Source organism: Oncorhynchus masou, chromosome 6, assembly GCF_036934945.1.
Source record: "Oncorhynchus masou masou isolate Uvic2021 chromosome 6, UVic_Omas_1.1, whole genome shotgun sequence".
Classification (NCBI taxonomy): Eukaryota; Metazoa; Chordata; class Actinopteri; order Salmoniformes; family Salmonidae; genus Oncorhynchus; species Oncorhynchus masou.
Window position 1 is genome coordinate 4209056 of NC_088217.1, and position 18454 is coordinate 4227509.

Consider the following 18454-nt stretch of genomic DNA (forward strand, 5'->3'; position numbering starts at 1 on the left):
AAGACTCCCAGCTGTCATTGCTGCCAAAGGTGATTCTAACATGTATTGACTCAGGGGTGAATACTTGTGTAAATGTTCTGTATTTCATTTTCAATAACTTATCAAACATTTATAAAAAAATGTTTTCAGTTTGTCATTTTGGGGTTTTATGTATAGATGGGTGGGAAAAAAAATATTGAATCCATTTTAAATTCAGTTTGTAACATCAACAAGTGGATTAAGTCAAGGGGTATGAATACTTTCTGAAGGGCACTGTATGTGATTGTATACAAATACAGGTGTGCCTGTGTGGCTCAGTCGGTAGAGCATGGCGCTTGCAACGCCAAGCGACGTGGGTTCGATTCCCGCTGGGGCCACCCATATGTAAAAGTAGTGGCCCCAGCCGACTTGTAAGTCGCTTTGGACAAAAGCGTCTGCTAAATGGGATATATATATATATATATAAATGTAAGCAATGTTTGAGATAATTCTGTTTCAGTTTAATGTTAAATCAGTTTGAGCTTCTTCCGGTCCATTTGCAGTCTACAAGTTATTTCTCATTATGTTCTGGCACTTTGACCCTCCACTTAAAAAAAAAAAAAAAAAAATGTGGCGCACGGCGAAATCTAGTTTATGATCTATAGTAACAGCTCCTTATCCGCTGGGCTACAGCTCCAACTCCTTATCCGCTGGGCTACCTACCTACCAACTGAATGTGTTACTAGATTATTCTAGGATTTTGTTCCAAGCTGACTTTCTGTAAATGCACTTCCATCTCAGGACTCCAGGTATGGCCGTGCCCCAGGATAACTGCACAGCTCAGGCTTGGGATGTTTAACATGTTGCAGGTAATAGCTTTGACCACATTGTAAAAACAAATGTAGGATTACTCCCACACACACCATATTACCGTTGGTAGTTGGTAGTTGTGTGGACCACACCTTGACTGTTAGAGCCACAATGAATTTGGCTGTAACTAGGGGTGACTTGTGTGTAAAGTAGTTTTGAATAAAACTCCCACACACACCATATTACCTTTGGCCTCGCCATTAGACCATACTGACTAACAGGCCATACTGACTAATAGACCATACTGACTATTAGACCATACTGACTATTAGACCATACTGACTAATAGACCATACTGACTATTAGACCATACTGACTAACAGACCATACTGACTATTAGACCATACTGACTAATAGACCATACTGACTATTAGACCATACTGACTATTAGACCATACTGACTAATAGACCATACTGACTAATAGACCATACTGACTATTAGACCATACTGACTAATAGACCATACTGACTATTAGACCATACTGACTAATAGACCATACTGACTAACAGACCATACTGACTATTAGACCATACTGACTAATAGACCATACTGACTATTAGACCATACTGACTAATAGACCATACTGACTAATAGACCATACTGACTATTAGACCATACTGACTATTAGACCATACTGACTAATAGACCATACTGACTATTAGACCATACTGACTAACAGGCCATACTGACTAATAGACCATACTGACTAACAGACCATACTGACTAATAGACCATACTGACTAATAGACCATACTGACTAATAGACCATACTGACTAATAGACCATACTGACTAATAGACCATACTGACTAATAGACCATACTGACTAACAGACCATACTGACTAATAGACCATACTGACTATTAGACCATACTGACTAATAGACCATACTGACTAATAGACCATACTGACTAATAGACCATACTGACTAATAGACCATACTGACTAACAGACCATACTGACTAACAGACCATACTGACTAATAGACCATACTGACTATTAGACCATACTGACTATTAGACCATACTGACTATTAGACCATACTGACTAACAGACCATACTGACTAACAGACCATACTGACTAATAGACCATACTGACTAATAGACCATACTGACTATTAGACCATACTGACTAATAGACCATACTGACTAATAGACCATACTGACTAACAGACCATACTGACTAATAGACCATACTGACTAATAGACCATACTGACTAATAGACCATACTGACTATTAGACCATACTGACTATTAGACCATACTGACTATTAGACCATACTGACTAATAGACCATACTGACTAATAGACCATACTGACTAACAGACCATACTGACTATTAGACCATACTGACTATTAGACCATACTGACTATTAGACCATACTGACTATTAGACCATACTGACTAACAGACCATACTGACTAACAGACCATACTGACTAATAGACCATACTGACTATTAGACCATACTGACTATTAGACCATACTGACTATTAGACCATACTGACTAATAGACCATACTGACTAACAGACCATACTGACTAACAGACCATACTGACTAATAGACCATACTGACTAATAGACCATACTGACTATTAGACCATACTGACTATTAGACCATACTGACTATTAGACCATACTGACTAATAGACCATACTGACTATTAGACCATACTGACTAATAGACCATACTGACTATTAGACCATACTGACTATTAGACCATACTGACTAATAGACCATACTGACTAATAGACCATACTGACTAACAGACCATACTGACTAACAGACCATACTGACTAATAGACCATACTGACTATTAGACCATACTGACTATTAGACCATACTGACTAACAGACCATACTGACTAACAGACCATACTGACTAATAGACCATACTGACTATTAGACCATACTGACTATTAGACCATACTGACTATTAGACCATACTGACTATTAGACCATACTGCCTAACAGACCATACTGACTAACAGGCCATACTGACTAACAGACCATACTGACTAATAGACCATACTGACTAACAGACCATACTGACTATTAGACCATACTGACTAATAGACCATACTGACTAACAGACCATACTGACTAACAGACCATACTGACTAATAGACCATACTGACTAACAGACCATACTGACTAATAGACCATACTGACTATTAGACCATACTGACTAATAGACCATACTGACTAATAGACCATACTGACTAACAGACCATACTGACTAACAGACCATACTGACTAACAGACCATACTGACTAACAGACCATACTGACTAACAGACCATACTGACTATTAGACCATACTGACTAATAGACCATACTGACTATTAGACCATACTGACTAACAGACCATACTGACTAACAGACCATACTGACTATTAGACCATACTGACTATTAGACCATACTGACTATTAGACCATACTGACTATTAGACCATACTGACTATTAGACCATACTGACTATTAGACCATACTGACTATTAGACCATACTGACTAATAGACCATACTGACTATTAGACCATACTGACTAATAGACCATACTGACTAATAGACCATACTGACTAATAGACCATACTGACTATTAGCCTCTTACATCTATGGGGGCGCTATTTCATTTTTGGATGAAAAACGTTCCCGTTTTAAACAAGATATTTTGTCACAAAAAGATGCTCGACTATGCATATAATTGCTACCGTTCGAAAGAAAACACTCTGACGTGTCCAGAAATACAAAGATCTTCTCTGTGCGTGCCCTATAACGTGAGCTTCAGGCAAAACCAAGATGAGATGGCATCCAGGAAATGACAAGGATTTTTGAGGCTCTGTTTTCCATGATCTCCTTATATGGCTGTGAACGCGAGAGGAGTGAATCAACCCTTTCTGTCGTTTCCCCAAGGTGTCTGCAGCATTGTGACGTATTTGTAGGCAGATCATTGGAAGATTGACCATAAGAGACCACATTTACCACGTGTCCGTCCGGTGTCCTGCGCCGAAATTGGTGCGCAAAAGTCACCTGCCAGTATTTTTCCATACGATACAGAGAGTAAAGCAAGCTTCCACGAACTGCATGTCAATGAAGAGATATGTGAAAAACACCTTGAGGACTGATTCCAAACAACGTTTGCCATGTTTCGGTCGATATTATGTAGTTAATCCGGAAAAGTTTGACGTTGTAGGTGACTGCATTTTCGGTTCGTTTCGGTAGCCAGACGCAATGTAGAAAACGGAACGATTTCTCCTACACACAGACGCTTTCAGGAAACACTGCGCATTTGGTATGTGACTGAGAGTCTCCTCATTGAAAACATCAGAAGCTCTTCAAAGGTAAATGATTTTATTTATTTGGTTATCTGGTTTTTGTGAAAATGTTGCGTGCTACATGCTACACAAAATGCTATGCTAGCTTTGCATACTCTTACACAAATTAGTTAATTTCTATGGTTCAAAAGCATATTTTGAAAATCTGAGATGACAGTGTTGTTAAGAAAAGGCTAAGCTTGAGAGCAAACGCATTATTTTAATTTTATTTGCGATTTTCAGAAATCGTTAACGTTGCGTTATGCTAATGAGCCTGAGGCTTTAGTCACGATCCCGGATCCGGGATGGGGAGTTTCAAGAAGACCATACTGACTATTAGACCATACTGACTATTAGACCATACTGACTATTAGACCATACTGACTATTAGACCATACTGCCTAACAGACCATACTGACTATTAGACCATATTGACTATTTGACCATACTGACTAATAGACCATACTGACTATTAGACCATACTGACTATTAGACCATACTGACTAATAGACCATACTGACTATTAGACCATACTGACTATTAGACCATACTGACTAATAGACCATACTGACTATTAGACCATACTGACTAACAGACCATACTGACTAATAGACCATACTGACTATTAGACCATACTGACTAACAGACCATACTGACTAACAGGCCATACTGACTAATAGACCATACTGACTAATAGACCATACTGACTATTAGACCATACTGACTAATAGACCATACTGACTAATAGACCATACTGACTAACAGACCATACTGACTAATAGACCATACTGACTATTAGACCATACTGACTAACAGACCATACTGACTAACAGGCCATACTGACTAATAGACCATACTGACTAATAGACCATACTGACTATTAGACCATACTGACTAATAGACCATACTGACTAATAGACCATACTGACTATTAGACCATACTGACTAACAGACCATACTGACTATTAGACCATACTGACTATTAGACCATACTGACTAATAGACCATACTGACTATTAGACCATACTGACTAACAGACCATACTGACTAACAGACCATACTGACTAATAGACCATACTGACTAATAGACCATACTGACTATTAGACCATACTGACTATTAGACCATACTGACTATTAGACCATACTGACTAACAGACCATACTGACTATTAGACCATACTGACTATTAGACCATACTGACTAACAGACCATACTGACTAACAGACCATACTGACTAACAGACCATACTGACTAACAGACCATACTGACTAATAGACCATACTGACTATTAGACCATACTGACTAACAGACCATACTGACTAATAGACCATACTGACTATTAGACCATACTGACTAATAGACCATACTGACTATTAGACCATACTGACTATTAGACCATACTGACTAATAGACCATACTGACTAATAGACCATACTGACTAATAGACCATACTGACTATTAGACCATACTGACTAATAGACCATACTGACTATTAGACCATACTGACTAACAGACCATACTGACTAATAGACCATACTGACTAATAGACCATACTGACTATTAGACCATACTGACTATTAGACCATACTGACTAATAGACCATACTGACTATTAGACCATACTGACTATTAGACCATACTGCCTAACAGACCATACTGACTATTAGACCATACTGACTATTAGACCATACTGACTATTAGACCATACTGACTAATAGACCATACTGACTATTAGACCATACTGACTAATAGACCATACTGACTATTAGACCATACTGACTAATAGACCATACTGACTAATAGACCATACTGACTATTAGACCATACTGACTAATAGACCATACTGACTATTAGACCATACTGACTATTAGACCATACTGACTATTAGACCATACTGACTAATAGACCATACTGACTAATAGACCATACTGACTAATAGACCATACTGACTATTAGACCATACTGACTAATAGACCATACTGACTAATAGACCATACTGACTAATAGACCATACTGACTAATAGACCATACTGACTAATAGACCATACTGACTATTAGACCATACTGACTATTAGACCATACTGACTAATAGACCATACTGACTATTAGACCATACTGACTAACAGACCATACTGACTAATAGACCATACTGACTAATAGACCATACTGACTATTAGACCATACTGACTATTAGACCATACTGACTATTAGACCATACTGACTAATAGACCATACTGACTAATAGACCATACTGACTATTAGACCATACTGACTATTAGACCATACTGACTATTAGACCATACTGACTAATAGACCATACTGACTATTAGACCATACTGACTAATAGACCATACTGACTAATAGACCATACTGACTAATAGACCATACTGACTAACAGACCATACTGACTAATAGACCATACTGACTATTAGACCATACTGACTAACAGACCATACTGACTAACAGACCATACTGACTAACAGACCATACTGACTAATAGACCATACTGACTAACAGACCATACTGACTAATAGACCATACTGACTAATAGACCATACTGACTATTAGACCATACTGACTAATAGACCATACTGACTATTAGACCATACTGACTAATAGACCATACTGACTAACAGACCATACTGACTAACAGACCATACTGACTAACAGACCATACTGACTATTAGACCATACTGACTAATAGGGGTGTGAGGCCTTAGAGGGTTTTATAAATAAGCATCAACCAGTGGGTCTTGCGACCGGTATACAGAGATGACCAGTTTACAGAGTATAGAGTGCAGTGATGTGTCCTATAAGGAGCATTGGTGGCAAATCTGATGGCCAAATGGTAAAGAACATCTAGCCGCTCGAGATCACTCTCACCTGCCGATATATAAATCACGTCTCCGTAATCTAGCATGGGTAGGATGGTCATCTGAATCAGGGTTAAATCAAAGTGTATTTGTCACGTGCGCCGAATACAACAGGTGTAGACCTTACAGTGAAATGCTGAATACAACAGGTGTAGTAGACCTTACAGTGAAATGCTGAATACAACAGGTGTAGTAGACCTTACAGTGAAATGCTTACTTACAGGCTCTAACCAATAGTGCCAAAAAGTTAAGTTTGGCAGCTGGGGTGAAAAAGGTTAGTTTGGAAGCTGTGGTGAAAGAGGAGCGATTACGATAGAGGAAACCAAGTCTCGATTTAACTTTAGCCTGTAGCTTTGATATGTGCTGAGAGTCTAGCCATACTCCCAAGTGCTTGTATGAGCTGACTACCTCAAGCTCTAAACCCTCAGAGGTAGTAATCACATCTGTGGGGGAAGGGACATTCTTCTTACCAAACCACATTACCTTTGTTTTGGAGGCTGTTCAGAACAAGGTTAAGGGCAGAGAAAGCTTGTTGGACACTAGGAAAGCTTTGTTGTCGAGCGTTTAACATAAAATCCGGGGAAGGGCCAGCTGACTGTATCAGACTGTATCACCTGCATATAAATGGTTGAGGGGGCTTCCTACCTCCTGAAAAGAACGTGGGGCAATCACCACCTTCCGGAGACACCTGAAACCCCACCTCTTCAAGGAATACCTAGGATAGGATAAAGTAATCCTTCTCACCCCCCCATTAAATGATTTAGATGCACTATTGTAAAGTGGCTGTTCCACTGGATGTCAGAAGGTGAATTCACCAATTTGTAAGTCGCTCTGGATAAGAGCGTCTGCTAAATGACTTTAATGTAATGTAAATGCATTCCCTATTAAGCCAGCACAGTACATTGTTCCCTTTTGTTGAAGACATCTGCTGCCTGATTCAGTTCAGTAACTGTACAAATACACCAACCCTAATCAAACTGCTTCATTCATTGTTTGATTATATAGAAAATAAAAGGACTGTGAAGCAGAAGTCTATGTGCGTAACATCAACAAATATCTGGGACAGCAGAGAGGGGGGGGGCAGAAATGGAGGGAGAGAGAGAGAGGGATTGAGAGACAGAGAGAGGCGTGGTGGTGGACTAACCTGGGATTACATTGTAGTTAGACTTTCTCTCGTCAACACTCTTGTACGACTCAATGAAAATAGAGCCTCTGTCTCCTCCTGCGTTGTGTGGAAGACTCCCCATCCTCGTCCCTCCATCTCCTCCTGCGTTGGGTGGAAGACTCCCCAGCCTCGTCAGACCCAGGGGGGGTTTTGATCTCTGATTGTCCCTGTTCCCCCTGGCTCTCCCTTTCCCGGGCCCTCCTGCCTTCCTCCTCTTTCCCCGTCCTAGTCCTACTCCCTGGAGCTGGTTGTGCTCTGCGCCCCCTGGCCCTCTCCTCCTCCCGTTGCCCTGGCCAGCCAGCCCTCTCTGGTCCCGGGCCCCAGCTCCAGCCACCTCCAGATACAGGCAGACCAGGAGAGACAGAGAGAGGAGAACCCAGCGCTCCATAGCAGAACAGAAGTCTGTGTGTTACAGCAGGAACAAGACAAATGCTGGTAAAGCCCTTGATATAGAGAGCTGCGAGACACTACGTCCAAAATGGCACCCTATATAGTACACTGCTTTCGACCTGGGTCTCTGTGTAACATGTCGCAGGGCCCTCGTCAAAAGTAGTGCACTATATTAGGAATAGGGTGCTATGTAGGGTACGGACATAATATGTAGTTTCTACATGCTCTAGCATAATAATAACAAGCCTCTGGTCTATGGTCCGAGTCAGACAGTAGACAGATTAGGCCAGGCACAAGCCTCTCTGTGTCACCAAGGCTGTAATTCTGTAATGCTTACCTTTCAGAGCTTTGTGAAGAGACCCCTTTAAATATGTGATGCAGCACATTTTAGGATTTAGACTGAATAACGTTAAGTGTGTTGATTGACAAAGACGATGGCATGTTCACCCAGACAACAGCTGTTAATACAGGATCTACATCCAATCCTGTCACCTAGACAACAGCTGTTAATACAGGATCGACATCCAATCCTGTCACCTAGACAACAGCTGTTAATACAGGATCGACATCCAATCCTGTCACCTAGACAACAGCTCTAAGGAATCAGACTTGTTAAGGATTGGTCTTTAGGCAGGGGAGAATCAGACTCGTTTAGGATTGGTCTTTAGGCAGGGGAGAATCAGACTCGTTTAGGATTGGTCTTTAGGCAGGGGAGAATCAGACTCGTTTAGGATTGGTCTTTAGGCAGGGGAGAATCAGACTCGTTTAGGATTGGTCTTTAGGCAGGGAGAATCAGACTCGTTTAGGATTGGTCTTTAGGCAGGGGAGAATCAGACTCGTTTAGGATTGGTCTTTAGGCAGGGGAGAATCAGACTCGTTTAGGATTGGTCTTTAGGCAGAGGAGAATCAGGATGTTTAGGATTGGTCTTTAGGCAGGGGAGAATCAGACTCGTTTAGGATTGGTCTTTATTTCCTCCAGACTACAGGTAGGAAACTAGTTTATATTGTAAACAGATCTCAACTCTTTCCTCAACCTTCTTCTCGGTCTAGGACCATCCTGCAGATTGGTGGTGTGTGTATGTGGGTGTAGCAGGAAGTGTGTGAACATGCTGAAGGATGTCTTCACTCATATCCCAAGAGGGACAGAGCATGTCTGTACCGAGCCTCAGGCAGCCAGTCACTCTTATCCAGAGAGAGAGAGAGAGAGAGAGAGAGAGAGAATGTCTGTACTCTACTTTTGACCAGGGCCCTTAGGGTGCACTATTTGTATTTTTACAAGGCAGCAACTACTCTTCCTGGGGTTTATTATGGATCCCCAATAGTTCCTGCCAAGGCAGCAGCTACTCTTCCTGGGGTTTATTATGGATCCCCATTAGTTCCTGCCAAGGCAGCAGCTACTCGTCCTGGGGTTTATTATGGATCCCCATTAGTTCCTGCCGAGGCAGCAGCTACTCGTCCTGGGGTTTATTATGGATCCCCATTAGTTCCTGGGGTTTATTATGGATCCCCATTAGTTCCTGGGGTTTATTATGGATCCCCATTAGTTCCTGCCGAGGCAGCAGCTACTCTTCCTGGGGTTTATTATGGATCCCCATTAGTTCCTGCCGAGGCAGCAGCTACTCGTCCTGGGGTTTATTATGGATCCCCATTAGTTCCTGGGGTTTATTATGGATCCCCATTAGTTCCTGGGGTTTATTATGGATCCCCATTAGTTCCTGCCGAGGCAGCAGCTACTCTTCCTGGGGTTTATTATGGATCCCCATTAGTTCCTGCCGAGGCAGCAGCTACTCGTCCTGGGGTTTATTATGGATCCCCATTAGTTCCTGCCGAGGCAGCAGCTACTCGTCCTGGGGTTTATTATGGATCCCCATTAGTTCCTGTCAAGGCAGCAGCTACTCGTCCTGGGGTTTATTATGGATCCCCATTAGTTCCTGTCAAGGCAGCAGCTACTCGTCCTGGGGTTTATTATGGATCCCCATTAGTTCCTGTCAAGGCAGCAGCTACTCGTCCTGGGGTTTATTATGGATCCCCATTAGTTCCTGGGGTTTATTATGGATCCCCATTAGTTCCTGGGGTTTATTATAGATCCCCATTAGTTCCTGGGGTTTATTATGGATCCCCATTAGTTCCTGTCAAGGCAGCAGCTACTCGTCCTGGGGTTTATTATGGATCCCCATTAGTTCCTGTCAAGGCAGCAGCTACTCGTCCTGGGGTTTATTATGGATCCCCATTAGTTCCTGGGGTTTATTATGGATCCCCATTAGTTCCTGGGGTTTATTATGGATCCCCATTAGTTCCTGGGGTTTATTATGGATCCCCATTAGTTCCTGGGGTTTATTATGGATCCCCATTAGTTCCTGCCGAGGCAGCAGCTACTCTTCCTGGGGTTTATTATGGATCCCCATTAGTTCCTGCCGAGGCAGCAGCTACTCGTCCTGGGGTTTATTATGGATCCCCATTAGTTCCTGCATACATAGAGTGAAAACATTACACTTCCCAACACATTACTACGTATTGTGTGTATATGTGTGTGTCTTCACAGTCCATGCTGTTCCGTAAGTTGTAATTTTCTGTTTTTTAAATACCTACTTTACTGCCTGTGTTTCTTGAATAATGTTCCATGTAGTCATGGCTCTAGGTTCCGTGTAGTCATGGCTCTAGGTTCCGTGTAGTCATTGCTCTAGGTTCCGTGTAGTCATGGCTCTAGCTTCCGTGTAGTCATGGCTCTAGGTTCCGTGTAGTCATGGCTCTAGGTTCTGTGTAGTCATGGCTCTAGCTTCCGTGTAGTCATGGCTCTAGGTTCCGTGTAGTCATGGCTCTAGCTTCCGTGTAGTCATGGCTCTAGCTTCCGTGTAGTCATGGCTCTAGCTTCCGTGTAGTCATGGCTCTAGCTTCCGTGTAGTCATGGCTCTAGGTTCCGTGTCGTCATGGCTCTATGTTCCGTGTATTCATGGCTCTAGGTTCCGTGTAGTCATGGCTCTTATGTTCCTTGTAGTCATGGCTCTATGTTCCGTGTAGTCATGACTCTAGCTTCTGTGTAGTCATGGCTCTAGCTTCCGTGTAGTCATGGCTCTAGGTTCCGTGTAGTCATGGCTCTTATGTTCCTTGTAGTCATGGCTCTATGTTCCGTGTAGTCATGGCTCTAGGTTCCGTGTAGTCATGGCTCTAGGTTCCGTGTAGTCATGGCTCTAGGTTCCGTGTAGTCATGGCTCTAGCTTCCGTGTAGTCATGGCTCTAGGTTCCGTGTAGTCATGGCTCTAGGTTCTGTGTAGTCATGGCTCTAGCTTCCGTGTAGTCATGGCTCTAGCTTCCGTGTAGTCATGGCTCTAGCTTCCGTGTAGTCATGGCTCTAGCTTCCGTGTAGTCATGGCTCTAGCTTCCGTGTAGTCATGGCTCTAGCTTCCGTGTAGTCATGGCTCTAGGTTCCGTGTCGTCATGGCTCTATGTTCCGTGTATTCATGGCTCTAGGTTCCGTGTAGTCATGGCTCTTATGTTCCTTGTAGTCATGGCTCTATGTTCCGTGTAGTCATGACTCTAGCTTCTGTGTAGTCATGGCTCTAGCTTCCGTGTAGTCATGGCTCTAGGTTCCGTGTAGTCATAGCTCTTATGTTCCTTGTAGTCATGGCTCTAGGTTCCGTGTAGTCATGGCTCTAGCTTCCGTGTATTCATGGCTCTAGCTTCCGTGTAGTCATGGCTCTAGGTTCCGTGTAGTCATGGCTCTAGCTTCCGTGTAGTCATGGCTCTAGCTTCCATGTAGTCATGGCTCTAGGTTCTGTGTAGTCATGGCTCTTATGTTCCGTGTAGTCATGGCTCTAGGTTCCGTGTAGTCATGGCTCTTATGTTCCGTGTAGTCATGGCTCTATGTTCCGTGTAGTCATGGCTCTAGCTTCCGTGTAGTCATGGCTCTAGGTTCCGTGTAGTCATGGCTCTATGTTCCGTGTAGTCATGGCTCTAGGTTCCGTGTAGTCATGGCTCTAGGTTCCGTGTAGTCATGGCTCTTATGTTCCGTGTAGTCATGGCTCTATGTTCCGTGTAGTCATGGCTCTATGTTCCGTGTAGTCATGGCTCTAGCTTCCGCGTAGTCATGGCTCTAGCTTCCGCGTAGTCATGGCTCTAGGTTCCGTGTAGTCATGGCTCTAGCTTCCGTGTAGTCATGGCTCTAGCTTCCGTGTAGTCATGGCTCTAGGTTCCGTGTAGTCATGGCTCTTATGTTCCGTGTAGTCATGGCTCTATGTTCCGTGTAGTCATGGCTCTAGCTTCCGTGTAGTCATGGCTCTAGCTTCCGCGTAGTCATGGCTCTAGGTTCCGTGTAGTCATGGCTCTAGCTTCCGTGTAGTCATGGCTCTAGCTTCCGTGTAGTCATGGCTCTAGGTTCCGTGTCGTCATGGCTCTATGTTCCGTGTAGTCATGGCTCTAGGTTTCGTGTAGTCATGGCTCTAGGTTCCGTGTAGTCATGGCTCTTATGTTCCGTGTAGTCATGGCTCTATGTTCCGTGTAGTCATGGCTCTAGCTTCCGTGTAGTCATGGCTCTAGCTTCCGTGTAGCCATGGCTCTATGTTCCGCGTAGTCATGGCTCTAGCTTCCGCGTAGTCATGGCTCTAGGTTCCGTGTAGTCATGGCTCTAGCTTCCGTGTAGTCATGGCTCTAGCTTCCGTGTAGTCATGGCTCTAGGTTCCGTGTCGTCATGGCTCTATGTTCCGTGTAGTCATGGCTCTAGGTTTCGTGTAGTCATGGCTCTTATGTTCCTTGTAGTCATGGCTCTAGCTTCCGTGTAGTCATGGCTCTAGCTTCCGTGTAGTCATGGCTCTAGCTTCCGTGTAGTCATGGCTCTAGGTTCTGTGTAGTCATGGCTCTTATGTTCCGTGTAGTCATGGCTCTAGGTTCCGTGTAGTCATGGCTCTTATGTTCCGTGTAGTCATGGCTCTAGGTTCCGTGTAGTCATGGCTCTAGCTTCCGTGTAGTCATGGCTCTAGGTTCCGTGTAGTCATGGCTCTTGGTTCCGTGTAGTCATGGCTCTTATGTTCCGTGTAGTCATGGCTCTAGCTTCCGTGTAGTCACGGCTCTAGCTTCCGCGTAGTCATGGCTCTAGGTTCCGTGTAGTCATGGCTCTAGCTTCCGTGTAGTCATGGCTCTAGCTTCTGTGTAGTCATGGCTCTAGGTTCCGTGTAGTCATGGCTCTAGCTTCCGTGTAGTCATGGCTCTAGCTTCCGTGTAGTCATGGCTCTAGGTTCCGTGTCGTCATGGCTCTATGTTCCGTGTAGTCATGGCTCTTATGTTCCTTGTAGTCATGGCTCTAGCTTCCGTGTAGTCATGGCTCTTATGTTCCGTGTAGTCATGGCTCTATGTTCCGTGTAGTCATGGCTCTAGCTTCCGTGTAGTCATGGCTCTAGGTTCCGTGTAGTCATGGCTCTAGGTTCCGTGTAGTCATGGCTCTAGCTTCCGTGTAGTCATGGCTCTAGCTTCCGTGTAGTCATGGCTCTAGCTTCCGTGTAGTCATGGCTCTAGCTTCCGTGTAGTCATGGCTCTAGGTTCCGTGTAGTCATGGCTCTAGGTTCCGTGTAGTCATGGCTCTATGTTCCGTGTAGTCATGGCTCTATGTTCCGTGTAGTCATGGCTCTATGTAGTAGTGGCTTTAGGCTGCACTATAGATCAATTCAAATTGTATTGCTCACGTACACATATTTAGCAGATGTTATTGTGCGTGTAGCAAAATGCTTTTGAAGAGGACAGGGTGCACTATAAAGGGATTAGTGTGCACTATAAAGGGAATAGGGTGCACTATAAAGGGAATAGGGTGCACTATAAAGGGATTAGGGAAAAGGGTGCACAATAAAGGGAATAGGGTGCACTATAAAGGGATTAAGGTGCACTATAAAGGGAATGGGGTGCACTATAAAGGGAATAGGGAATAGGGTGCACTATAAAGGGAATAGGGTGAACTATAAAGGGATTAGGGAATAGGGTGCACTATAAAGGGAATAGGGTTCACTATAAAGGGAATAGGGTTCACTATAAAGGGAATAGGGTGCACTATAAAGGGATTAGGGTGCACTATATAGGGAATAGGGTTCACTATAAAGGGAATAGGGTGCACTATAAAGGGATTAAGGTGCACTATAAAGGGAATGGGGTGCACTATAAAGGGAATAGGGTGCACTATAAAGGGAATAGGGTGAACTATAAAGGGATTAGGGAATAGGGTGCACTATAAAGGGAATAGGGTTCACTATAAAGGGAATAGGGTGCACTATAAAGGGAATAGGGTGCACTATAAAGGGATTAGGGTGCACTATATAGGGAATAGGGTTCACTATAAAGGGAATAGGGTGCACTATAAAGGGAATAGGGTTCACTATAAAGGGAATAGGGTTCACTATAAAGGGATTGGGGAATAGGGTGCCATTTGGGAAGCAGGCTCAGCAGTCATAAACCGGCCCTGGAACTGAGGCATTTAAACCCTCCCTCCTTCCTCTCAGAGGAGAGGGGGGAGAGGAGAGGGGGTGAAGAGGAGAGGGGTGAAGAGGAGAGAGGGGGAGAGGAGAGGGGGTGAAGAGGAGATGGGGGGGTGAAGAGGAGATGGGGGGGTGAAGAGGAGAGGGGGGTGAAGAGGAGAGAGGGGGGAAGAGGAGAGTGGAGGGTGAGGTGAAGAGGAGGGGGGAGAGGAGAGGGGGAAGAGGAGAGTGGAAAGAAAAGAGTGGAAAACATTGTGATTAACGTGACCCTCTGGATGACTAGGCTCACATGGAGGAACTCTATACAAACAGGGGAGGGAGGGAGGGGGAGGAAGAGAGAGGGGGGAGGGAGGGAGAGAGAGAGGGGGAGAGGGAAAGGGAGGGAGGGAGGGAGAGACAGAGAGGGAAAGGGAGGGAGGGAGTTTACTGAACTAAAAATAATCTACAGGAGAGGATGAGACTGAATTAAACCATTTTTAGACTAATATTGATGTCGACACAGTTTGGCTGTGGAGTTTTCAGTCTGTTTCCAAGCTGTCAGGTAACCATCTTAACCAAAGCTTTTAAGAGTGGGGTGTTTTCACGTCTTACTGAATAGTTGGATAGGATTTAATGCTGACAGTGGGGACTAGGAATTCATTTGTTGACATGAAAAGGGGGCAGAGGAAATTAAGATCCCAGATGAACGATTAGCTTCTAACAAAAATAAGCAACAAAGGGGAACACTTTCAACGCTGTTTTACTGACATGGCACTGAGAGATGATACTCAGACTGGACATGGCAGTCATCAGGCTACCCCACCCCACAAACACAGAACACCTCCCTCACTGACCTAATCAGGAATCATCAGGCCACCCCACCCCACAAACACAGAACACCTCCCTCACTGACCTAATCAAACTCAAACACATTGAACTTAATGACTAGCTAGAGTAAAAAGCAGAACAAGAAGTGAGACAACCCAGTGTACATTACCAACGTGTTGCAGGATGTGTGTCTGTCTGTCGCAATGCCAAGTTATTTCCTCCCTCTCCCAGACCAGCTGTAGGACAGTGTACTCTCCCTCTGCAGGCTCTGAGCTGCCGAGGAGATAAATGTTTTAAACAGACAGAGAGGGAGACAAGCCTGTTATGCTCCGCTCAGAGAAGCCTGGGGGATGCCAAGCCTTGCCTAACAGAAGACAAAGGTTAGAAGTCTGAAAAGCTGAACGCTGTAGCATCAGAGAGACAGCAGGTCACTTAAAAGACTAGAAAATACACAAAGACAGTGTTGTGAGAGAGAGAGGGGTCATTTTCTCTTGTAATTACTAGCTAAGTTAACACAATGGTGGTGTTTGGTACACTACTCTGCAACAACAGAGGTGTAGCTTTACCCCTATAGCTTGTCATTATCCAGTCTGCCGACTGCACCGCCTCTAACCAGACTGCACCGCCTCTAACCAGTCTGCACCGCCTCTAACCAGTCTGCACCGCCTCTAACCAGACTGCACCGCCTCTAACCAGACTGCACCGCCTCTAACCAGTCTGCACCGCCTCTAACCAGTCTGCACCGCCTCTAACCAGTCTGCACCGCCTCTAACCAGTCTGCACCGCCTCTAACCAGTCTGCACCGCCTCTAACCAGTCTGCACCGCCTCTAACCAGACTGCACCGCCTCTAACCAGTCTGCACCGCCTCTAACCAGTCTGCACCGCCTCTAACCAGACTGCACCGCCTCTAACCAGTCTGCACCGCCTCTAACCAGACTGCACCGCCTCTAACCAGTCTGCACCGCCTCTAACCAGACTGCACCGCCTCTAACCAGTCTGCACCGCCTCTAACCAGACTGCACCGCCTCTAACCAGTCTGCACCGCCTCTAACCAGTCTGCACCGCCTCTAACCAGTCTGCACCGCCTCTAACCAGACTGCACCGCCTCTAACCAGACTGCACCGCCTCTAACCAGTCTGCACCGCCTCTAACCAGTCTGCACCGCCTAACCAGACTGCACCGCCTCTAACCAGTCTGCACCGCCTCTAACCAGTCTGCACCGCCTCTAACCAGTCTGCACCGCCTCTAACCAGTCTGCACCGCCTCTAACCAGTCTGCACCGCCTCTAACCAGACTGCACCGCCTCTAACCAGACTGCACCGCCTCTAACCAGACTGCACCGCCTCTAACCAGTCTGCACCGCCTCTAACCAGTCTGCACCGCCTCTAACCAGTCTGCACCGCCTCTAACCAGACTGCACCGCCTCTAACCAGTCTGCACCGCCTCTAACCAGACTGCACCGCCTCTAACCAGACTGCACCGCCTCTAACCAGACTGCACCGCCTCTAACCAGTCTGCACCGCCTCTAACCAGACTGCACCGCCTCTAACCAGTCTGCACCGCCTCTAACCAGACTGCACCGCCTCTAACCAGTCTGCACCGCCTCTAACCAGTCTGCACCGCCTCTAACCAGACTGCACCGCCTCTAACCAGTCTGCACCGCCTCTAACCAGTCTGCACCGCCTCTAACCAGTCTGCACCGCCTCTAACCAGTCTGCACCGCCTCTAACCAGACTGCACCGCCTCTAACCAGTCTGCACCGCCTCTAACCAGACTGCACCGCCTCTAACCAGACTGCACCGCCTCTAACCAGACTGCACCGCCTCTAACCAGACTGCACCGCCTCTAACCAGTCTGCACCGCCTCTAACCAGACTGCACCGCCTCTAACCAGACTGCACCGCCTCTAACCAGACTGCACCGCCTCTAACCAGTCTGCACCGCCTCTAACCAGACTGCACCGCCTCTAACCAGACTGCACCGCCTCTAACCAGACTGCACCGCCTCTAACCAGACTGCACCGCCTCTAACCAGTCTGCACCGCCTCTAACCAGTCTGCACCGCCTCTAACCAGACTGCACCGCCTCTAACCAGACTGCACCGCCTCTAACCAGTCTGCACCGCCTCTAACCAGACTGCACCGCCTCTAACCAGACTGCACCGCCTCTAACCAGACTGCACCGCCTCTAACCAGTCTGCACCGCCTCTAACCAGTCTGCACCGCCTCTAACCAGTCTGCACCGCCTCTAACCAGACTGCACCGCCTCTAACCAGGACAGAAATGTACATGTCTTGGGGGGGTTTTCCAAATGGCACCTTATATAAGGCCCTGGTGAAAAGTAGTGCACTATATAGGGAATAGGGCTCTGGTCTATAGTAGTGTACTATATAGGGAATAGGACCCTGGTCTAATGTAGTGTACTATATAGGGAATAGGGCCCTGGTCTATAGTAGTGCACTATATAGGGAATAGGGCTCTGGTCTATAGTAGTGCACTATATAGGTAATAGGGCTCTGGTCTATAGTAGTGTACTATATTGGGAATAGGACCCTGGTCTATAGTAGTGTACTATATAGGGAATAGGGTGCAATTTCAGACACAGGTTTCAACATCCTTAGTGCCTGATG

The 18454-nt window shown here is 45.2% G+C and overlaps 2 protein-coding genes across 2 annotated transcripts in view; one reads left to right on the forward strand and one right to left on the reverse strand.

The window, feature by feature from the left end:
* The window catches only part of ecm2 (extracellular matrix protein 2, female organ and adipocyte specific), a 45921-nt gene extending 29525 nt beyond the window's left edge, over positions 1 to 16396 (reverse strand). Inside the window, exons 1-2 of the mRNA XM_064967420.1 lie at positions 15996 to 16396; positions 8157 to 8579 (exon numbers count right to left, since the gene is read on the reverse strand). Coding sequence (XP_064823492.1) covers positions 8157 to 8565 — 409 coding nt within the window. The 5' untranslated portion in view covers positions 8566 to 8579; positions 15996 to 16396. The remainder of the gene's footprint in view (positions 1 to 8156; positions 8580 to 15995) is intronic.
* Positions 1 to 18454, forward strand: part of cenpp (centromere protein P) — a 197939-nt gene that overhangs the window by 172654 nt on the left and 6831 nt on the right. The window lies entirely within an intron of this gene.